The sequence below is a fragment of the Nanorana parkeri genome, unplaced genomic scaffold (assembly GCF_000935625.1).
Source record: "Nanorana parkeri isolate BGI_ZX_2015 unplaced genomic scaffold, ASM93562v1 scaffold20, whole genome shotgun sequence".
NCBI lineage: Eukaryota > Metazoa > Chordata > Amphibia > Anura > Dicroglossidae > Nanorana > Nanorana parkeri.
This window is the reverse complement of record NW_017306288.1, coordinates 1,259,363-1,283,263: the sequence shown is the minus strand read 5'-3', so window position 1 is coordinate 1,283,263 and position 23,901 is coordinate 1,259,363. Positions and strand designations below refer to the sequence as shown.

Genomic DNA, 23,901 nt, shown 5'->3' with positions numbered 1-23,901 from the left:
TTTGAAAACTAACACAGGTACCTAGACGTCAGCACTGTGGTTAACTTAGAAATATTTTAGGCCAGGTTCATTTTAAGTAACATTTTATTGAATCTATTTTGTTTTTCTTACAGAAAATTGAATGCCTAGAAACATGCCTTCATTTTCCCGGCTTCCTGATTGGCTGGGAAGCCGGCCCAATGCTGATTGGCCCGGGAAGCCGGCCAAACAGCCAGCTCGATGCTGATTGGATGGGAAACCGGCTTTCCAGCCAATCAGTATTGAGCCCGCTTTCTGGCCAATCAGAAAGCTGGGATGTGGGTCATTACTTGCTGCCTGGCTTCCTGATTGGCCGGGAAGCCGGCTCCATGCTAACTGACTGGGCAGTCAGTTTCCCGGCCAAGCTCAATCAAGCAGGTTAGACAACACGGAGCCAGCTTCTCGGGCAATCAGATATTATAAGAAGTCCTGATGTATATTTTCTGTTCACCTTTTTATACAGGAACGCCCACTCACTATGACAGATGCTGATACTATGAAAATGGACTCTGTTGACAACCAGAATTCAGAAGAAATATTTAAAGAACTGGTAAGAATCTTCTTTTTATTTTTACATTCTCTTCGTAAAGACAGGATTTTACAACTTCTACCAAGCTGGAAGAGGGAGGAGAAATTGTGTAGTCTTCGTCTGTCACTGAACATTCATAAGATCGATTGAAGAACTCCAAGGTGATATATAAAAGTACACTTTAATTTGCCTGTGTGTTCCTTCAAAAGCTATTAAAGAATTCAGAATAATTATTTAGTAAGTGTAATTACCTGTAATCTGCTTTACAACGACTCTTCCAAACTGATTGGTGGATAGATGGAAGAAGTACTAAGGTGGGCTTAAAGCAGACCTTTACCCATATCTTTATAATAACAACAAACACACCTTTTAGATATGTGTAGTAATGACAATATACAAACGCATATCTTGCCGGCTTTGTATCCTTTGCATACTTTATTTCTCTTTTCTTTTCTTCCCCAGTCTTCTGACACTGGCCCTGTTTAGTAAGGGCAGACTATTAGCTTTCCTTTTATTTCCTGGATTTCTGGCACATGTGACTAGGACATATGACCATGCAGTTTTATGCCAGGGTTCAATTGGAGTGTAAAATTATATTAATGTCAAAAAGATATTGAGCTACTTCAAATGCTCATAAAATTCAGAATCACTTACAATTAAATCGGCTCCCGGATGTTTAAATGTTTTAGTCTCCTGCAGAATCAGCTAGTCCCCTGAGCACTGGACCTGACTTCCTGTTTTAGAGTGACTCCTTTCTCAAGCAGAGTGCTGTGCAGTCACCTTTGTGTGTGCTAGTAAGCTGTGTGTGTCTCCACAAACACACACACACAGAAAATCAACGTGCTTCCCTCCCCGCTGGTCCCCTCTCCTTCCTTCTCCAAGCTAGTAGATGGACAGTTGTTGAAATCTGCGCTGTCCTTTGTGATCTTGTATTGGAAAGGAAGTTCAGGGAAGCTGAGCTAAGAGACTTTGGACCAGCTGTTCAGAAACATGATGATTGTAAGTGTTTGGGCAAAAATGTAAAGCAATGTGTTGCTGGGCATTGTATATTTGTTTGATCTGGATTCATTATTGAAAAAAAGTATGGGAGTTTAAAACTACTTTAACTTATAAAGTAATTAAAAATGTTTAAGATTATTGTTCCTCATTTCCTATATGGATGTGTACAAGATTTTATTTTAATTAATCTGTTGCTTTGTCCATGCGGATTTAGTCACAGGTTCACTTTAATACTACCCCAGCAGAATATACTTACTTTTCTTTTTCTACTCCATTGAGCCACCAGCAGTGAGGCTGGGCAGCCTGTGTATTCTCCCCCTAGTTGGAGCTGACACGCAGCACTGAGGACTGTCTCTCTACCTCCATGTGACAACACTGGGCCAATTACCATGTATTACCCATGTCATAAGACAGGAATGTGAGTGAGTCACATGCTCCTCCTGCATAGAAGTGTTATGGCAGCTAAACGTAGTGGCATGGGAGTGAAGGTAGGTATGTCCTTCAGGGGATGGGAACATTAAAGCAAGTCTTTTGTTTTGCCCTGCATGGCTTGCCACCAAAGTATGGGAGCTGAAATAGCTCACTTGTTATTAAAGGTGCATGTTGTAGGGCTGCCATTTTCGCCCTTGTTTCTATACTTGTTAAGTCACTGACTTGGAACAAGCATGTGCATATCAGATGTGGGGATGAGAGGATAAAGAATGACTGTCCTAGATTCTGCAACTAAAGAAACAAGTCAGCAGAGGCAACTTGTATATTCCACTTCCGACATGTTCTCTTTAAGTGATGTTACTGATTTCTGGTTGGACTGCATTAAAGAACACAACTGGCTATATATATGTATTCATATTGTTCTGTTATGAACATGGCTCATATCTTCATTTACAGTGTGCATGCAATGGTGTCAGCTATGAGAAGATTGCACAAGAAGGACCATCAACTAAAACACTTGAAATGTTCTTCTCTGGTTACCCGAAAATGGTGGGACTCTCTTACTTTCCAAATCTTACAAACCTGACATTAAATGGGCAAAATATAGAAAACATCACCGGTCTAGAATCGTGTCCACTGCTTCAGAACCTTTGGATAATAGAGTGTCAGTTAACCGTAAGTGAAAGAAGAACAGAGGTTATTAAAAATGTATAGAAATCAATGAATATATGCAGGTACATCTCTTCTTTATAATGAAAGGGCAGCACATTAGCAGATCACTAGATCTGAGATACCTGATACCCTTAGACACAATGCTTCTGTACGTAACACAATATATGATGCTGGTTGCTTAAGTCCTAACTCCGGGCTATGTGTTCCTACATTTCCCTTTGAGGCCAGCAGTATGTTGTCCCAGTGGTGGGCGGTCCTGGATGATGCAGAGAGCTGCACTGACGTGATGACATTAGCGTTACTCTGTGCATTAATACACTTAATGGTTAGGGCATGGAGCCATGAGGCCCTTCACTAACAGTCTCTTCTCAGTCTCAAAAGACTGAAAACATTTTGTAGTACTGTGGGAGGCAGGTCTGGATTAAAGGAGAACTATGGGGTAAGTGTTTTTCCCCATAGTTCTCCTAAGCTCAGTATATTGCGAGCTACAGCTCGCGGTATACTGAGACCGCTGCAGCCGGGACGGATCCCGACAATGCTGTCGAGATCCACCCAGCTGCGTGATTGACAGCTGGCTCTGCCTATCTAGAGGCAGAGCCAGCTGTACCCGCCCCCTCCCCCGTCCGTTCCGCCAGTCAGCACTGGAGGATCGGAGCTGGGAATCCCTGCAGGGAGCCGTGAGTGACAGTTTAATTGTCACAGGTCGGCTCGAAATAGGAGGTTGAGTGAAAATCACTCACTTCATAGTTCTCCTAGGTGAGTATTTCAGCCAAAATGTTTTTTTAACACTTTCAGGGGCACATTAAAAGCTGGTTCAGAGTAGGGCTTTTATCTGCTCTTGGGATACTGTTTAAGATTGTTTAAACTGAAGTCCAGGCAAATCGCTAAGAACAGATTTGATATATACGGTGCATACAGCCCTAGATGTGACTGCTATTCCTAATAGCTGAGACAGCAGTCCATCTACTGGTGGTGGTGAGTTTAGGACAGGAAGGCCTAGACAGGTAATGGTAATAAGGGATTCCATCAGAAAGGACCCCAAGTAGGTTTATTAATTTCAAGGATCACCTCAACCAAATGATATGCTGTCTTTGTCGAGCAGTGTTTGCATGTGATGGGTAGAGAGATTGCTGGGAGGGGATCAGTATGACATCTCTTTTCCACTCTACGTTGGAACCAATTAATCACTCAATACATAGCAGGGGGAAGATCCTTACTGTATTGACTTTCAGTATATTGTAACTAAGTACATTGTAACAAAGAAATATAGCGGCCCCATATAGCTATTATTACACGCTATATATAGAAACAATGTTTTTCAAACATTAGTGCATATTAATAAGATCATTCACCTCCAAGGTTGTACTTCCTAGAATATTGTGTGTGCTATGCACAAGTCCCAGCTTGATATTATGAACTGCTTGATCTGTCTAAAGGTGCCCATACACCTGCCGATTATCGTACGATAATCGCGGGAAAGCGCACACTGCCCGTGCGGCATTGGAGTCATCGGAAGCCCGCCCCTCAGCGGGGCGTGCTTTCGATGATCGCAAGTACAATCTGCCTGTCCAAGATGTGCAGATCGTACAAGCTTTTAATTACTTTACAACCATCGCACGACTCAAGTCGTGCGATGGTTGTAAAGTGTATGGCCAGCTTATCTCAGACAATAAAGAGTTCATTACACATTTACTGTAGGTTAGTTTTAAAGGAAATATTATAGAAGATCCACCCAGATTATTATTTTTTCCCTAAGATTATTATTTTTTCCCTAATTAAGTATTAATGTTCACTTTTTCATTTGCACTTAGCTTTACTTAATTTACAAAGCTATGTGAGCATTCACTTTGCAACAAATGCCCAATCACGTGCAAGGAAAATTAAAAAGACTGGTAATTACCCACACATGATTGGATGATTAAATTAGGCACAGCTTCACCACATTAACTAAGCTAATTCAATTTTCACTTTGGAAAAAAAAAATTCTCTTTCTAAAGTGACCAGGCTCTACTCCTTAAAAGAGAACTATGGGGTAAGTGTTTTTCCCATAGTTCTTGAGGGTCACGGGAGGACATATACTAACCTCCTCCTGTGACCCAAAGCTCAGTATATACTGAGAGCGCCGCAGGCGGGACAGATCCCGACAATACTGTCGAAATCCACCCAGCTGCGTGAGTGACAGCGGGCTCTGCCTATCTAGAGCCCGCTGTACTCGCCCCTCCCTTGTTCGTTCTTCCACTCGGCACTGGAGGATCGGAGAAGGGAGGGGGGAATCCCTGAGGGGAGCGGTGACTGATGATCGGGAAGTGAGCAGTATCGGTGCATGTTTCAGCTCACTTCCCGATCGATAGAGCCGACCTGTGACAGCTTCTTTGTCTCAGGTCTGCTCTAACTATGAGGATGAGCGGAAATCACTCGCCTCATAGTTCTTATTTAAATAGATCAACATCATCATCTCAAACAATGCAGAGTTTATTACAGATGCGTATATGAAGGAAAATATGGGAATGCCCATAATATGAGGGGCTGGGACATAGTCTTGACTTGTACAATATACAGCCAGGATCCAAGGGGCATCACAAAGACACAATAATTGATTTGAAAACTAACACAGGTACCTAGACGTCAGCACTGTGGTTAACTTAGAAATATTTTAGGCCAGGTTCATTTTAAGTAACATTTTATTGAATCTATTTTGTTTTTCTTACAGAAAATTGAATGCCTAGAAACATGCCTTCATTTGAAAAGGCTCTTCCTTTATTGTAATAGCATTACGTCCATTGAGTCTTTGGAAAATCTGACCCAGTTAGAAGTACTTTGGCTGAATGATAATCAGATTGAAGTCATAGAGGTAAGTAAACAAAATGGACAATTTTCACATGTGTTTCTTAAAGTGACATTAAACCCTCAGATTTTTTAGCATAAACCAATACTGTAATGTGTGCCTTACTGTAATCCATGGTTGTTTCCCTTCTCTTTGCTGCTCTTCCTTTTAAATCCATATCTCTTCTCATGACGGGCAGAACTTCTGTTTTGCAGTAGACTGCCTTGTCTCTGAAATGGATACATGGTGTCTGTGTGTAGGTTCACAACCTGAGCCAGCACTACAGGAAGAGGCACTCAGCTGCAAAGGGAAGTTCTCCCCCAGCATGAGAAGACATGAGGATTTAAAAGGAAGAGCAGCAAAGAGAAGGGAAACAACCATGGATTACAGTAAGGCACACATTACAGTATTGGTTTATGTTTACTGCTGCATCTGTGTAGCAGTAGCACAGTCTTTATTTTCCTTTGGCACTATTGAAGGGGTAACTGTTGCACTTGGTGCTGCTTTAAACTAAGCTTTGCAGGAACTGCACAAGAAAAAATATTTCTTCTATAGTTTTTATGTCTTTGCTAGGCAAAAATGTTGCATAAACTGAAAAATAAGGGAGGTTGGTGCAAACTGCCTGCTTGAGCTATAAATTGACACTAAACTCAGGAGGTAAATCTTAAAAATGCATTTAAGTGCATTAACTATTAACAGAAATGTAACTTATTTGTGTATCACTTGGCTGTAGATCCTCAAATCATCTCTGAATTGGTGCTGAAACTGTCCTTCCTTCTGGAGGGTGGCTACTTGTGTTCCCCATGGTCCCTGGGTGTGTTGTAAAGTAGTCACCACTCCAAGCTTGCTCCTGTGATGGACTACTATCTCATATTTAGTTTACTAATTTTGTATTGAGACCCTGGAGTGGTGGCTACTTTATAACACACACAGGGACCATGGGGAACAAAAGTAGCCACCCTCCAGAAGGAAGAACAGTGTCAGCACCAATTCGGAGATGAGTTGAGGATCTACAGACAAGTGATACATAAATAAGGTACTGTATTATTATTAGTTAGGGTACTTGCATGCATTTTTAAAGTTTTACTTCTGAGTTTAGTGTCACTTTAATGAAGCATTCCCTGTCTCTGAATAACAGTAAGAGAAAAAGAGGAAAAAAGAGAGAGCACCAAATATGTGATTGATGGTCCAGTTAGATACTATTTATCACAACAGTAGCAAGAAATCGTCAACTATATCTGGCAGCACTGATTAGTCCTCATAAAAGGTAATTAGTGAAGCCTCCAAAACGTGTTGGCTACTTGTCTATACTGTTGTGATCAATAAAATCTAATTGAACGATCATTCACATGTTTGTTGCTCTCTTATACTTCATTTAATGATGTTCTGAGGACCTTGATAGTAAATATTTACAGTCTCCAGGTAGTACTCCAATCTTTTTTTCTGTTTTAAAGGGGAAAAATCAGAGGTCTGTTTAGACCCCTGATATGTCCCCAAAGCCCCCAACAGTAAATAAAAAAAAAAAATAATAATAATTTTAAAAATCATTTAAAATGTTGGGGGGAAAAAGTAATTTTCGGTTTCGGTCAGACAAATTTAGAAATTTCTGTTTCGGACTAAAAATGTCTCTTTTGTTGCATCCCTAGCTACTAGTATTGTCGTCCAGCGCTTCACCGGTATTTCTTTATCCTCTGAACGGGGCTTGAGCCATAAAGTCTTTTATGATTTTCTAGCCTCAAGTGCTTGGAGTATAGTAAAGAAAAATTGTTGTAGTGCCCATACTAGGTTTGTGTTTCCTTCATCCAGGGAAAGCAACAGGTTAATTTTAATGCTGGTCCAACCAGCTGCACATGCTCACTTTCCCTTTGCTCTACTGTTGTTGCTGTTTGGCTGCCAGATATTAAGAGAGGTTAAGAACTTTTTCTAGGCTTTTTGTTTGCCTGAAGATGGAACCACTTGGTTCCGAAACGTCGCTATGATTGGGACACTACTATAGTCAATGAAGGAATTGACTTGGTATGAAATTGGAGTGCGAGTGACTATTTATCGATTTAATGTTACTGGGGGAGGCATCTGCAGTCACTACGGCACCAGACCTTTGGGTTTGTTTTCAGTCAGGAGTGCGATGGGACATATCTTGGATTACTTTTTTCTAGGCCAGTCACCAAGAATCTAAGCTTTCAGGCAGGAGGGAGAGGAGTCAGAAGTGCTGGGCATTTTTGCAATTTCAAAGACTGACCGAATTGACAGGAAAGCAAAAGGGAAGGATAGTATGTAATGTTGGTGTGGCCACCATTAAAGTGACCCTGTTTCTTTGTCCTGCATTGGCAAAGCACATTTTCCCTTTAAGTAATGTTTAAAAATGATTTTATGATGATTTTCTTAAGCAGTGTTAGCCTAGAAAGCTGACAAAAGGACATGTTTTCCTGGTTTTCCAAATAATTTCCCGTAATGGCATTAAAAGACAGCCGATAATGATGGTGTATTGTGATAATGATGGTGTATTGTATCTTCTTTATGAGAGTTGCATAATAGAAGTAGCTATCAGCTCTATGCATTTATTCATCAGTGCAGTCATGGACCCTTTTAGAATGCACGTTGCTGGCTGCTCATAATAAAACGATTACTCACATTGCCTCATATTATATGCCAGTATTTCATTAGCAGAATAAAAGCTGATGTTATTTTTCAGGGGCTGGAAACTCTACAGAATTTAAAAGAGCTTAATCTGGCGGGGAACTTAATTCATTCTATAGGTATGTAAATAAAAACTCTGCTAGACTGTGCTCTGTTATCTTAATCACCTTTCTAGTGATAATCACCTAATTCTTTTAATCCTACCTCTATCAGAAGTGTAATTTGGTATGGCACTGGATTAATAAATGTTATTAGCAGTCTATATAATCACCCTGGTAAATGTCATCATTGTACTTTCTCATATATTTCTGCTTGTGGCCTCCATGGAAAGGCATATTCCTCACCGATGGTGACAGGAAGTAAAATCTGTTCATTGTTACTGTAGTAGTGCATTGCATAATGGTAGACCCAGTGGCGGAACTATCGCCATAGCGACCCAGGTGGACGCTGTGGGGCCCGGGCCACAGGGGTGTCTGGCCAGGAATGGGGAACAAAGGGGTCCCCCTAATGGCATGAGGGCTGCCTGGGTCGCTATGGCATCGCTGGCTGTCACTGGCGGCTGTGAGGAGGAACACACCGCTGTCCAGATCACTGACAACTTGTCAGTGATCTGTGCTGCGGTGGAGGAGACCGGGGCCCGGCAGAGGTGGAGGAAGAGGCCAGACCCAGCGATGGTGGAGTAGGGGGGGCCCACCGGCGACAAAGGAGGAGGCCAGGCCCAGCGGTGGAGAAGGCTGACAGCGGATCGGGGCTGACAGATAAGAGGTGTGCAGGGGTGTGACCAGCCCACCTGAGACCCTGCAGAGCCCACCATAGAGAGTCTATGGTGGACTGTGCAGGGTCACTCTCAGGTGGGCTGTATGGGATCACAGGTGGGCTCTGCAAAGGGTGTAACTAGAAATCACAGGGCCCCATACAAAATTTGCTATGGGACCCTGTGATTTCTAGTTACGCCCCTGGGTAGACCTCATCCTGAGCATCTGTTATTTGAGTCTGATGATTTCAGTTTTTGACATCAGAGCAAAACCTAAAAATATGACTAATTTATAAAAGGATGAATGGGTTGGATATTTTTTTCAGTATTCGTATAGGCATTTGAACTACCCATAATGTTCAGTGTAAATGTAAAGTGCATACTCAAATTCTAACCCAACTCTAGCAATATTACAGCTGCAGCAGCTGTGATCTTGGTGTGTTTTTTTGCAGCTGAATTTTGGTTTTCACATACAAGTAATTGGGTGGCAGTAGAGCCTCCGAATTACTTGTATGAAGCTGAGGAGTGTGTGCCCTCCCTCGCCGCTACCAGCTATCTCATGCTACGTTGTCCCTTGTGCAGTCCCAGGACCGGCACAGTGGGTGTCAGCAGGTGAACCAGACAGAGATCGGCACAGCTCTGCTGTCTGATCTCTTTCGCGGTTGCTGAAACCAGAAACGACGAGACCTCTGATGTCTCCATAAAGAAGACCTACCAGTTCCTCTGTGCTTGTTAGCCTCCTATGTGTTTACAATAAAATTACTTTTAAAAATAAAGTTCTAAAAATGAATGTGTTATATAAAATATACTAAAATCTGCAACATACAAATTTCAAGAATATGCTTGATAAACACAATCACATATAGAAACGCCATGCATTGCTCCAACTTATCAATAACATTCATGCAGTGAATGTAAATATAATTGTAATATATACATACTGTATCTATTGTAATCCCACAACCATTAATAAAAAAGTGATTTTCCATGCAGACCAGTCAATATTTATGGCAATATCTATTCTACCCAAGAGTCGGTTTCAACACGTTCACTCCAAATTATGTATGAACACGACGCTAACTTTTTTCTTTTAACAGGATGTTGCTTGGATCCAAATGTCAATCTTGAACGGTTAAACCTGTCGGGAAATACCATTTCTTCTTTTAAGGTATATATTGCCGTTATGGTGCTTTTATGGGATTGTTACTTTTAACCGATATGAAATGTAATACAATTCAGTAATCAGAGGTTTCGGTTCAGTCTTTGCAGTAGTTGTATGCAGTAACTGATGTCAGCCAATCAGCGTTTTGGCCTTTACTTGCCTAGTGATTACCACTATAAACATCATTCAGTTATTGTCAGAATAATTTATCAGATGACTTTCACTTTATCTTCTTTATCAAAGATTAAATACTCTATTGCTATGTTTGTGAATATTCTATTTACTTCTCATTATTTTTTTAGGAACTCACAAATTTAGCGCGACTGAAAAACCTCAAGGATTTAGGCCTGAAGGATCCACAATACACTCCTAATCCTGTGTGCCTTTTCTGCAATTACTCTACCCATGTATTATACCATATACCACAGCTTCAGAGACTTGACACATACAATGTGTCCCAAAAATCTATCAAGGATTTAGCAGAGGTGAGTAATGTGTATATAGACCAGGGAGGTGCAGCAGGGGAGGCAGGTGAGGCAGAGCCTTACCTAGTATCATGGAGGAAAAAGCTGTCGGCTTCAAGTCTGAAGCTGGCAGCTTTTTCTCCATTCAGAGCAGTCAAAAGCCGGATGCAGCACTGCCTGTCATTAACAGGCAGCTCTCCCTCCCCACTTAGTAACCTGTCATAGTTGGAGAGCAATGACAGGCAGCGCTGCATCTGGCTTTTGACAGCTAAGTTAGATTACACAGCAGCGGGCTTTCCCATTTTTATTGATTGGTCCAAGCTGTCCAATCAATAAAAAGAAAAAAAAAAACGCTGAGGACATTGATCTTGATGGCTCACCAGTGACGAACAAGTGAGGCAAGGAGGCTCCTCCATGTCTCCTCCCTTCTCCCTCCTCCCTTTCTCCTCCACACATAGCTTGGTGACCAGGTTGTTTCCTTTGGCAGATAAAACAACTCCATTATGAGTATTTAGCTGTTGCATGTAGTATAGCTTTAATAAATGCATTTAATGTCCACAGTACTGGATTCCATAGTATGGGAGCAGAACAGATACATTGCCACCCCTTTGTTTTTATCAATGTGTTAAATTTGGTTTCAAGACATGATCATTCTATAAAGTCACATATCTACTACTACATTCCATTTGCTTTATATTTCTATATATCTCAAAATATTTATTTATTTCTTTATTTTAAAGTCTACAGTGATGAAAAAGATAATGTACTACAACATGAGAGTAAAGACTATCAACAGACAGCTAAGGGAAGATTTAGACATGCTAAAAGAGCAGAAGTGCAAATTGGAACCACTGCCACGGAACAGAAAGTGCCTACTTCTCTTCCAGGTGAAAAGTGTAAGTATTGGAGACAAAGTTACAAGGAATACAGTATTGTATAATTATGATGGAAAAATTCCTTGGTTTTATATGTTTTTGAAAAAGTGCTCTGTCTTCCTAGCCAAGTCTGGCAATGAGGACCTTGACTGGCACTGATAGGAATTGGAAAGAGCATTGTGTCTCTGCTCTGGATGTGTAGGAATTCAGTCAAGTCCTCATTGTCCAATTCTGCAAGAATGAAAGAGCACATGATTAGATTGATAGCCATATGAAGGATGCCCTTGCCTTTATGTAAAAATGCACAGTATTTAAGGAAACATCAAGGAATGTTAATTGTACCTAAGCAGTACCATGAAAAATTAGCAGTGCACTTAGTGAAATGTGACTTTGGCTTTGCACACCTGTATCTATATTCTTTAGCTGTATGAGGCAGTGTGAGATCTAAGGCATTGTTATTGCTAACTGCTAATCTCACGAGATTTGGAGTGAGATTTGGTGTGTTGCTAACTGTTCTTGCTGGAGAGAAAGCGGTATCTTAGGAGCTGCAGTTCAGCATCTTTCTGCTTCAATCATTCTGTGGATGTGTGTTTCCTCCGCCTGGTGGCCATTTTCCCGCTTTTCATCAGATCACCAATCATCAGGGGGCAGCTCTGATATGAGGAAGCAATGTCCTAAAAGGCATGGTAAGCCAGTAATAAAGAAACAATAAGGCTGCATTGAGCCTGCAGGCAATACTGGTAACTAGTACTAGTACCTTGTAGTAACTAGTACCTTGCCCTCTGGTTGTCATTCTTTAGAAACAAGCAACAATTGCAAGTGGAACCAAGTGAGGGCTTTGCTGTCCCATCTCCCCTCACATACTGCTTTCTGAGGAAGGGGGACCTCCATATCAGTCACTTAAGCCACCATAGGCCCCCTTTTCTGAATGCAATAGGGCCCACTCTTTTAGTGTGTAGGACCACACTCACAGGGTTCTTCACAAAAGGATGAAGAGTTTGGAAAAGGCAGGAGAAGTGAACAATCTAGGACAACATAGCTGATTTGGAAAGTGAGCTGAATTGGAGACTTTTTCCAAAGCAGCTATTTTGTCCTAGATTGTTCACTTCACTCCAAACTCTTCACCCTCCGTGTCAGTGTCCTGGCCCTTATTCAAGACCCTCTTAGTGCAGTGAGTTCCTAGATGGTGACAGAGAAAGGGTTGCTATGGCCATAACATGCAATAGGAATATTTTTATATTTGCTATAATAAGGATAATTTATTTTATATTTAGAGTACCTACATATTTATGATTCCCTCACAGGTTTTCATATGTTTTCATTCTTAAATAGTTCAGCATGTCCTATTTGTTTTAGTTAGAATGGGACCTATCAAAGCTGCAGTCACCAGAAAGTCTCCCAAACATTTCAAAATCTCCTGAAAAACTTCATTGCCATGGAGATCTGGAAAAATCTGATTCATGGACAAAAGTGGACAATAGTACAGCAGAATTGGACATGGAGAAGAATCTGACCCAAAAGCTATGTGCCTTGAAAGAGAGAATCCACTTCTGGACATCAAAGATGGATGAGTATGTTAAGCTTCTAGGTATCTACAGCCAAAGAGCCATACGTGATTTCTAAACTACATTGGGTGCTGTATCTTTGAACATACTGTATACTGTATGTGTGCATATGCCTCTGCACATTCTATCAACATTTCTCTCTGGTACTGTCCCTCATAGTATTACTGCTTTTTGGTCCAGCGCTGGTACTTTTCCTGTTTGAATGATGCCCAGTATCATTCATCCCACTTCGTGTGATCCAGGGTGTCACAGACCTGCTCCGTGGTAGGGCGTTTCATCAAGCCCTCCTGGGTTTACAGGAGGATGTTGCAGAGAATGCCATGTCATTACATGGTGCTGTTTTCTGCAGCATTCAGGATCCACTCACCATGGGACAAAGAAGATCTGTGACTAAGAAAAACAAGATGTTTCTGTACAAAAGAAAAGTTTAAAAAATAAAGTTGGTTGGGGTTGCTCCTAAGGTGGTGTGGGGGAATGGGAAAGAGGGGGTGAACCTGAAATTGGTCTGAAACCGGTCTTGACTTCCCATTATTGAACATAAACAAGTAATTGGGGAGTGCAGCTGCGAAAGACTGACACATTAAGATTTTGTGTGCAGACATGCACTGCTTTTGGAAAATCGCCTCGGCAAGGCTCCAAGAAATATTTAAAAAATATATAAATATTAGTGTTGGTGAAATATTAGTGTTGGCTTTTTAAGGCTGAGTTCTCCCAAAACTGATATCTCATAAGAAACAAACTTGTCATTCAGTGGCGAGTCTGTTTAAAAATTTGCTGTTTGCTTTATGCATTTTGTAAATCTTCACATATTTTCTACTCACACAATGCTTTTAAATTGTGTGGTTCTGAAAGTTGAAGAGATAATGTTAATCTGTTCATGTCTCTCTTCTTTTCTGTTGATTTTATCAGCATAGACGGTTTTCATGAGAAAGAAGTTGCAAGGACAAAAGAGAGCTTTGATCTCTTGGTCCAGTTCTTACAGACAGAGCTTGAAACCGTAGGGAATGTTCGCTTTGAAGAAGGTGCTCCATCAGATACATGGTAAGCTCAGTTCATGACAGCATTTATTAAGTACTGGAGATAATTACCATAATATCTCTTGCATTTGACATAATGATGCTTTGCGTAGGTTTAAAGTCATGCTGTTCATACAGGGAAAGTTTAAAAGACTTAGCTGTTTATGAATGAATATGTAGTTAGGTCATGTAATGAGAAGCAGGCAATCAATATACTTTTCGATATCAAATCCCCACAATGGAGAATGGAACCACACTATGACCTCATCTGCTACTGCACATTATCTAACTGTTTACTTCATCAAGTAAATAGAGGGTAAAACAAGTATTCATTGAAAACATTTCTTCAAATGATCAGCAAGATGTGTTACACGTTCCATCTTAGTGTACATAGGGTTTAGACAACTATGGACATCCAATCATTGCATGTACGCTTTAAAGAACAATGGGCTTTAATTTATTGCACATGCGCTGTCAAGAATGTTAGACATCCATTCAGTACACATACACTGTAGAGAACAATGGACATCCATCTTGTACACATACACTGTAAAGAATAATGGACATCCATCTTATACACATACACTGTAAAGAACAATGGAGATCCATCTAGCATGCGTGGGCTGTAGAGAACTATGGACATTCATGTACACATAGATTATAGAAAATCTATCCAGTGGGCAGGGCCGGATTTCCCACAAGGCCAACCGAGGCCCGGCCTTGGGGCCGCAGGGAGTAGAGGGGCAACAGGGGTGCGGAATTTCTATCTCCCGACGCCCGGGACATGCAGTTCCGGGTGCCAGGCGAGTAGTTGTTTTCTACATTTAGCCCTGCTTTGGGCATGCAGGGCTAAATGTACAGCCTGGAAGCCGCCGCTTGTTTTGTACAAGTAATCTCGGCGATGTCGCCGAGATCACTTGTATGCAGCCTGCATACAGTGGGGCGCATTAAGGAGCCTGGTATTGGGGCAGCAGAGAGAGTAAATCCAGCCCTGCCAGTGGGCATCAATCCAGTGCGCATATGGTGTAGTGAACGATGGACATCCATCTAATGTGCATAGATTGTAGAGAACAATGGGCATCCATCTAGTGAACATACGCTGTAGAGAACTATTGACATTCATCTATTACACATGCACTGTTGATAACTATGGACATCCATCAAGCGCACATAGACTGTAGAGAACAATAGGCATCCCTCTAATACACATAACCAAGTATGTATGTCACGCAAGATGTAGGTATAATTGATTTGCCTACCTTAAAAAATGTTTCCACTATATATAGGCCATATACGGCTTTGGTTGCTATATTGGTTTAACACTCTGCTCAGATATTTTTTATTGTAAGCTGACAAATAAGCAAAATATAAAACCAGCTTATAATAATCTTTTATTTAGGTCACAGAAACTCTATAAAGACCAGGTTGGCTCCCTCATCCCTTTTAAGATCCCCACCAGAAATATTTTTTGCTCTTTTAATTTTTTCTCTACATGTCTTTTGGATGGTCATGTGACACGCTGCATGCTCTTCCTTTTCAGCCTCTTCTAGGCAGTTGTTGGATCAGGATGATGCAGAGAGTGGCACTGAGGTGATATCAGCACTGGTAGTGCACCCTGTATTCACAGTCTTAGGCCCCGTTCACACCTTTCCGTTTTGTCAGGCGTTCAACGCTCTATGAACGCTCTACAAAACGTGCAACCATGAAAATCCCATTGTTTTCTATGGGTATGGTTCACACCTTTTCCGTATTTCCGCCCGTCTGAACGCGCTACAAAACGGCTGACGCCCAAACAAGTACATGTACTTCTTTGGGCCGTTTTGGAGGGCGTTTTCCATTGGGATACAGCCTAGTAGCCTTCGGAAACGCGCGACTGTCGCGCGGTTTTTTTGAATCGCGGTAAAAAAAAACGCGTGACGGTCGCGCATACGTAATACGCCTAGGTGTGAACCGAGCCTTAGCTCATTCATTTGGATTGGGTGAGCCGCGTATCAATCAATAGACCGAGAGGGCTGAGGACATCTTGTCATGAAGAAAAGACTGTGGGGTGCACCTCTGGATGTAATGTGAATATTTTAGTCAGAGCTTTTTTTTTTTAGCTTTGAATTTTTAATTAATCACTTTTTTGTCCTGCCTGGGGGAATATTGTTACCCTGGAGTTGAGCTTTAAGTAAAATATAATTTCTTTTTAGAAGGTAGCTGTATGACATTTTACTAATTTTGTATTCAGAATGCTCTGTTTCCAGCCTTGTTAATTTGTAAAATTGCTTTGTTTTCTGTATGCACCAGGTTCAAATCATGCTATGACTTAATTTTATCCCGTTTCTGTGCCTTAAATTTTAAAACATTTGGAATCTCTGGAGTAAAAATAAACCGAATAGTCAGAGTACACAACAGAATCCTTCGATCCAAGTTTGAGGACAGAGTGCAGGACTATCTGGATGGTGAAGACAGCACTGCCAATGAGTACGTTCCTTTCATCAATGCAAATAATTTTTTAAGTAATGTGTATATAAATGTCTGCACTAAAATAACACACTGAAATCACTAGCAGCTGTATTAATATCACAAAGTGATACAAGTACGGTACATATATATATATATACACACACACACACACATCAAACGCTTATAGGGTTATTCACAAGAGGGTGAAGAGTTTGGAGAAGGCAGGAGGAGTGAACAATCTAGGACAACATAGATGAACTGGAAAGTGAGCTGAATTGGAGAATTTTTCCAAATCAGCTATGTTGTCTTAGATTGTTCACTTCTCCTGCCTTCTCCAAACTCTTCACCCTCTTGTGAATAACCCTGTTAGTTTGGACACTTCTGGACAGCAGCTGTCATCAGCTGTTTGTACAATTTTGTTTTTGTTTTTTTCCCCCCCCCACAAACTCATTTTTTAAATGGTTAAAAAATAAAACTTTCTTGTTTAATCTATTATACATTTTGTGTCTTTTACATTTGAAGCTTATTGTTTAAAGGGATTTCATTGTAGTTTTGTAAAAAAAAAAGTTAATAATGTGTACCAATACATATATTTTGCTTTTCGTGGGTAAGAGATATCACTTACTATTATTATTATTATTATATACTCTTGTATGCTATCAGCAGGTGGAGCTTTAGGTTCCTCCTGCAATGTTTTCTAGTTTCTCCTTACGTCCTGTTGATAAAAGCCTGTTGTTAAAGCGACTCTAGCTAATCCAAACTACCAATATAAGAGAAAATTGCTGTCAGACTCTTCAGAATCTGACACCTGTGGGAGTGTAAATCTCCTAGTTACCTACTACACTCAGTGGTTCTTCCCACTGACCTCTGTGTCACTACAGGAAACAGTAGGAAAACGGAGGTTGGCAGGATGAACCACAGAGCAGAACAGGGGATCAGGAAATCTACATTACAGACAGCATTTGATTGTTGGGGCACCAGCAGCTAATATCACTACCTGTGGTGAGCTGAACTGAAATGCCAGGCAGTGTTTTCAGCCTTGGGAGCTCTCCCCTGCTAGACTGCTGAACACCTCCCCCTTTCCTTTATTTCCTTGAATGTTTTCTGTAGTCAAGCAGAGAAGAACTTTGGGCCAAATCCACTGCTTTGTATTTCAGCGGAGTGGAGGCAGCATGGGCAGGTCCCTACAAGACATTAGAAGCTGACTGGATTTCTGGCAGGATCAAAAAAATATTATCTATTTAGGGACACAGGAATTCAGGAACTCTGAAACAGTCAAAAAGTTTATTTCTGTAAATTACAGGACTGAAGATGTCAGACAAGTAATGCCATTGACTGCACTGTCAGGATTTCAGTGTTCCTTTCTATTTTCTGTTTCTTAGAAACTACAAGAAGATGCTGGAATATCTTTTTTACACATTTGAGCCTAGTTTTGAGAAGAAGGATCTTTTGCACATTCTTGAGGATGGCTTTAATGTCAATAAAACGGTAAAGGTATAGTTTGGTTTTGCAATAAATAGAACTGTGTGAGATGAACATAGGATGTCCCCCATAAAGGTATTTCCCAATTGATTGAAGTCCTAATAAACTCTTATATTTTCAATATTTAATCCAGATCACATATATATATATATATACACACACACACACACAGTATACTGTATATATACACCATATTGCCAAAAGTATTGGGGCGCCTGCCTTTACTCGTAAATGAACTCTAATGGCATCCCAGTCTTAGTGCGTAGGGTTCAATATTGAGTTGGCCTGCCCTTTGCAGCTATAACAGCTTCAACTGTTCTGGGAAGGCGTCCACAAGGTTTAGGGGTGTGTCTATGGGAATGTTTGACCATTCTTCCAGAAGCACATTTGTGAGATCAGGTACTGATGTTGGACGAGAAGGCCGGGCTCACAGTCTCCGCTCTAATTCATCCCAAAGGTGTTCTATCGGGTTGAGGTCAGGACTCTGTGCAGGCCAGTCAAGTTCCTCCACCCCAAACTCACTCATCCATGTCTTTATGGACCTTGCTTTGTGTACTGGTGCGCAGTCATGTTGGAACAGGAAGGGGCCATTCCCCAAACTGTTCCCACAAAGTTGGGAGCATGAAATTGTCAAAAATGTCTTCATATGCTGATGCCTTAAGAGTTCCCTTCACTGGAACTAAGGGGCCAAGCCCAACCCCTGAAAAACAACCCCAAACCATAATCCCCCCATCACCAAACTTTACACTTGGCACAATGCAATCAGACAAACGTGATTAGTCACTCCAGAGAACACGTCTCCACTTCTCTAGAGTCCAGTGGCGTCGTGCTTTACACCACTGCATCTGACGCTTTGCATTGCACTTGGTGATGTAAGGCTTGGGTGCAGCTGCTCGGCCATGGAAACCCATTCCATGAAGCTCTCTACGCACTGTTGTTGTGACAATCTGAGGGCCACACGAAGTTTGGAGGTATGTAGTTATTGACTCTGCAGACAGTTGGCGACTTCTGCGCCCTGTGCGCTTCAGCATGCGCTGACCTGGTTCTGTCATTTTACGTGGCCTACCACTTCGTGGCTGAGTTGCTGTTGTTCCCAGTTGCTTCGACATTGTTATAATACCACTAACAGGTGACAATGGAATATTTAGTAGCAAGGAAATTCCACAGAACACCTGAATCCAATGATTTGGAGGGGTGTCCCAATACTTTTGGCAATATAATGTATATCTCCCATCTCTCCTAACTGAAACTCCGTACCTCTGTACGAGCTCTGCCAGTGTGAAAATGTGCAGAACCCTGAGCTTTGCAGTTGTGATCGAGTGATCACAATTGCAATGCTTTCCAGGCTTGAATGCAAATATTAAAGAAATGCATATTCTTTAACATATGACTAATTATGCATTTCTTTAATTTTTGCAACAGGTGAACTTATCCTTTAAGAATACAAAGTTTTTGCTGGACATACACTTTAATAACGTGATATTACAAATTTGCTCTTGTTGTCATTGCACATAGTTTCTGTGATCTTTTTAACCAAAGTGGAGTTACTCTTTAAGCTTGTTTGCTTTGTTCACATTTGTCTTGGTCCTTAACACGTCATGTTGTGTTATTTACAGCTGCATGGACAAGAACAAGGCGGCTCCATTCTTCTTTCCAACAGTTTGGGATTTTGTGAGACTTTCACATCAGAGCAAGCAACAACCTTGGAGACGAATTATGATCCCGAGCATTTTAAACGCGGTAACCTAATTACAGTGCACTGTAGACGATATAATAAATTACAGATGACAGTCAGGGTCCAGTTTTATGTTTGTAGCAATTTAGAATAACAAGCATTGAATGTACCACATTCTATAGAACCGCTTTGGGAATCATGGCGGAATGTGTTAGGTATTTCCACACAAGGACATGGTTCAGTGAGCTTATTTTACCCGATAAAATAACATGTTTATATCTTACCTTTGAATGGGATACTTGCTGTCATTCCCAATTTTTCCATTTCTTAATTGCCTGTAGCATTACAGTGACACTAAAATTTTATGAAATAATTACTGTGGTGTGATCAACGGCAATATGCTTTCCTCTGTCTGGTTGGCTGAACACAGAAGCTGTAGTTTCTTATGTCGGCCATACACGTAATGATACAATGGATTTGATTTGAAGCTGAACTCCAGGCAGATAAAAAGGCCCAAATGAATGCAGCTTTGTAATTATTCATACATCATTAAAGGAAAATTGTCATGGGAAAATGTTGGAGGTTGTCATGGCTCACCACTGTTAAGAGAATGCTAGACACTTGGCTTTCTTGCGCATGCCTTGGCTTCGGTACTCAATGGGGGGAATTTATCAAAAGTAGAGCAGATATGCATGACAACCAATCAGCTTCTATCCTTCATTTTCAAATCTGAACTAAGTAGACTGAAGAGAGAAGCTGATTAATTACTATGGGCAAGTGATCCAGATTTTGTCTGCTCCAGTTACGATAAATTCCCCCTTCCTGAGTCATATAGAAATAAGGAGTTTGGACTCTTTTCTGACACACATTTACAGCATGCTTTTTCCTGGTCTGTGACTCGAAATCACTTAAATTAAAGTCAGACACAGCCAGGCAACTCGCATTTTTAAAGAAGGTATGGAAGTGTAGGCCCCATACTTCGCTCATGTCATGTTAAATCTATTTTTTTTTTTCAACTTTAAAACGTCTTATTGAAACATACTGTAGAAAACATACAGAAGTAATACAAAACTTGACACAAGAACAGTGCGTGAAATCAAATAAAAGGCTCACCGAATACAATTTAAAACTATTTTAAGTGAATGACCAAAGCCATATTTCTGATCCGTAGTCTGCACACATCGCAATGACATGGGATCAGTTGATGAAAGGAGTATTAGAAGAAAAGAATGCATCTCATTCAAGGTCAACAAGTAGAAAAACATGGAGAAAGGGCCATTGAAACAATATCATCTCCATCATCTCCATCATAGGAAACAATATATGAAAGTACAAAAACAGAAGGTAAACTATGTAAAGTCACAGAACATGAGTGAAGAGAAGGAACAGCAAGAGATGGGATAAAAGAACAAGCGAGGAAAGGTATTGGGAGCAAGAGAGATGAATGAACGACAGATGTGAAGAAATGAAAGGAAAAAAGTGAGGAGTATGAAGACAGAAAAGAGAAGAAACTAAAATTCTCATCTTACAATATCTATACAGCAATACAAATCCTCATCTTACAATATCTATACATAATACAAATCCTCATCTTACAATATCTATACATCAATACAAATCCTCATCTTATAATATCTATACAGCAATACAAATCCTCATCTTACAATAACTATTGTGATAGTTTGGGGAATATAGCACAATGGTAAGCGCTAAGTGACCACTCCTGAAGCTGACTAACATAAAAAGGACAGTCTTTATTCATTCAAAAGGCGAACAGTCAATGAACTTCATAAAACCAACTTGATTTTCTTCAGCATAAACGAAGCATAACAGTTCATTGGACTCTCATTAACACATCATGTTTTGGTCTCACCGACATCTGGCTGTCCCATACACTCCCAGTGTTATAGTCCCAGGACTTTCCCTGGATATACCGTCCTCAGCAGCTTTCCTCAGCTCCAAGACTTTTGGTATTCACCATCGATGGTCACTGTCCCTCTCTGTCTCCCCGACAGGTATCTCAGGGTCACCAACCCTCTGGACCTCTCCAGCTCCTCCGGCTTGTCCCTTGTGCACACGCAGCAGAGTCTGCCTGTCGTCGTGTGCCTCCTGCACACCCACAACTCTCCCCTAAAGCACTGGGCTGGCTTCCTAATAAGGCTGCTCTCAGCCACCTGTTCAGCCCAACCTGGCCACTGGCAACACCTGGCCCCAGGACTGGAGATCCCATCCCACTATAGTCTGGAAAACCTGGAAGGAGTTGCCATACTACACCGTGGCATTGCCATGCACTGCCACACTATACATCAAAACAAATCCTCATCTTACAATATCTAAACATTTTCAAATAAAAAAGATGTTGGGTGAACAAACACTTAATAGTTACATAGCTAACTGGCTTCCCAAGTTCATATGGCTATGGTAGACATAATAGATTGTAAGCTCCTTTGAATGCAGAAAATCATTTGAACAATCAGTTTGCTTTGTAGAGCAATGCAGACTATAACTGAAATATATAAAAGAATGAAATAAGTAAATACTTATCTTCATTAGTTAACGGTAATCAATCCTGGAGGGAATTATATGTAATTGTCTATGCTTCAACGTCATTCAGGGCACTATGTCTGAGGTGGCCCTTACTCTGCCCTTGGCCACTTAGGATCCTCTGCTAATACCAGCTGGATGCTCTCTGGTGCAGAAAGTATAATACAGACAACAGGAGTAAAATTCGTCTTCTCCAGTTTTCACATCTTTCTGAATCCTCTTTGATGTTTTTTTGAGTAGAACTAGATAAGTGGAACACAACATAAGACTACATTTCTGCTGCAGTTGCCAAGTTTATATCCTTACTTCATGTTAATGGTTGTGTGCACAGGCGTTGTTTTCCTGTGTTTGCCAATTCCTGCAATTTGCCCATAAACTCTCATCCTTTCCACCGCCCTGTGAGTTGGTGACATGCACACTCTTTATTGCAATCCCAAAATGGTCTGTTTTCACTCAAGAGAGACAATATTTTGTTTGTGTTACAGGACAAAACGTATTAGTTTCCGCTGCTCTTGTAAAAATGCTCCCTTCATTCTACCATCATAGCTGCCAGATATTGACCTGAGTGGCTATCCTCCAGTGCTGTATGGGTTAACAGCAGCCCCTGGTAGTGTGAAGAGTTTTGCCAAATGCCCTCCCCTTTATATCATCTCCTCCATTCAGAGAGCTCAAACTATTATGCTTCCCAAATACAACACCTTTTTGTGAATGGAGGAGGAGTGGATGAGTGGAAGGATCTCCACCACCCATTCACAATACCCAATGCATTGTGGGAGAATATTACTAGAGAACTTTTACAAGAAGCAGCAGCCTACAGGAGATAAGTTACACATTACAACCATAACCATGTGTTTGGTGCTGTATCTCCCCCCAAAAAAATGACTAATATAATACTGTATATTTTTCTATTTCATAATATTTTATTGTTGTGTGTTTTTTGTATGTATCCTTAGGTAAACTAATCATTGTAAAAGTCTTCCTGGGCCGTAGTCTTAGAGCCAAAGAACATCTTCAGATAAATCCTAATGCTAATTCTGTCTTCAGGCCATTGAAATTTAAGAGGGACCATGTATATCCTTCAGATGATGGTATGTTCCATTCCATGTTATAGTCATATTATGTAAAAATAACTATATTCACAAGCTTATTCGATCAGATAATCACCCAGAGAGAGTTGTGTTCTGGGTGTGTCATAGGCATAGTCCTGTGCTACACTCTATGGCTCCTTCCACTGGCCCCTACATCACTACTATATACTGTATTGATGAATGGTATAGAGGAAGCAACCACAGTGCACATAGGGGGACCAAGCATACAACATTCCCAGAAGTGTCGGATGATGAAGATGTCAGAGGCCTAGTCCTGTGCTACACTCTATGGCTCCTTCCTCTGGCTCCTACATCACTACTATATACTGTATTGATGTATGGTATAGGGGAAGCAACTACAGTGCACATAGGGGGACCAGGCATACAACATTCCCAGAAGTGTCGGATGATGAAGATGTCAGAGGCCTAGTCCTGTGCTACACTCTATGGCTCCTTCCTCTGGCTCCTACATCACTACTATATACTGTATTGGTCAATGGTATTGAGGGAGGAACCACAGTGCACATAGGGGGACCAGTCATACAACATTCCCAGAAGTGTCGGATGATGAAGATGTTAGAGGCCTAGTCTTGTGCTACACTCTATGGCTCCTTCTGCGTACTCTGAGCAAACTGATACAGTTCCTGGTGCAGGTCTAACTGGCTCACTGCAGCCAGAGATACATAGAGAAGGATCAAATGATCGCGCTCCACAGAT

General features: G+C 41.0%; 1 protein-coding gene across 1 annotated transcript in view; it reads left to right on the top strand.

Moving 5' to 3' along the window:
- The first annotated feature begins 520 nt into the window (after positions 1–520).
- LOC108791552 (leucine-rich repeat-containing protein 9-like) overlaps positions 521–23,901 on the top strand; it is a 62,220-nt gene continuing 38,839 nt past the window's right edge. Inside the window, exons 1-13 of the mRNA XM_018562071.1 lie at positions 521–568; positions 2,435–2,653; positions 5,361–5,501; positions 8,167–8,230; positions 9,963–10,033; positions 10,330–10,512; positions 11,232–11,387; positions 12,723–12,937; positions 13,841–13,972; positions 16,237–16,413; positions 17,778–17,889; positions 19,494–19,617; positions 23,050–23,184. Of these exons, the coding sequence (XP_018417573.1) occupies positions 521–568; positions 2,435–2,653; positions 5,361–5,501; positions 8,167–8,230; positions 9,963–10,033; positions 10,330–10,512; positions 11,232–11,387; positions 12,723–12,937; positions 13,841–13,972; positions 16,237–16,413; positions 17,778–17,889; positions 19,494–19,617; positions 23,050–23,184 (1,777 nt within the window). The remainder of the gene's footprint in view (positions 569–2,434; positions 2,654–5,360; positions 5,502–8,166; positions 8,231–9,962; positions 10,034–10,329; positions 10,513–11,231; positions 11,388–12,722; positions 12,938–13,840; positions 13,973–16,236; positions 16,414–17,777; positions 17,890–19,493; positions 19,618–23,049; positions 23,185–23,901) is intronic.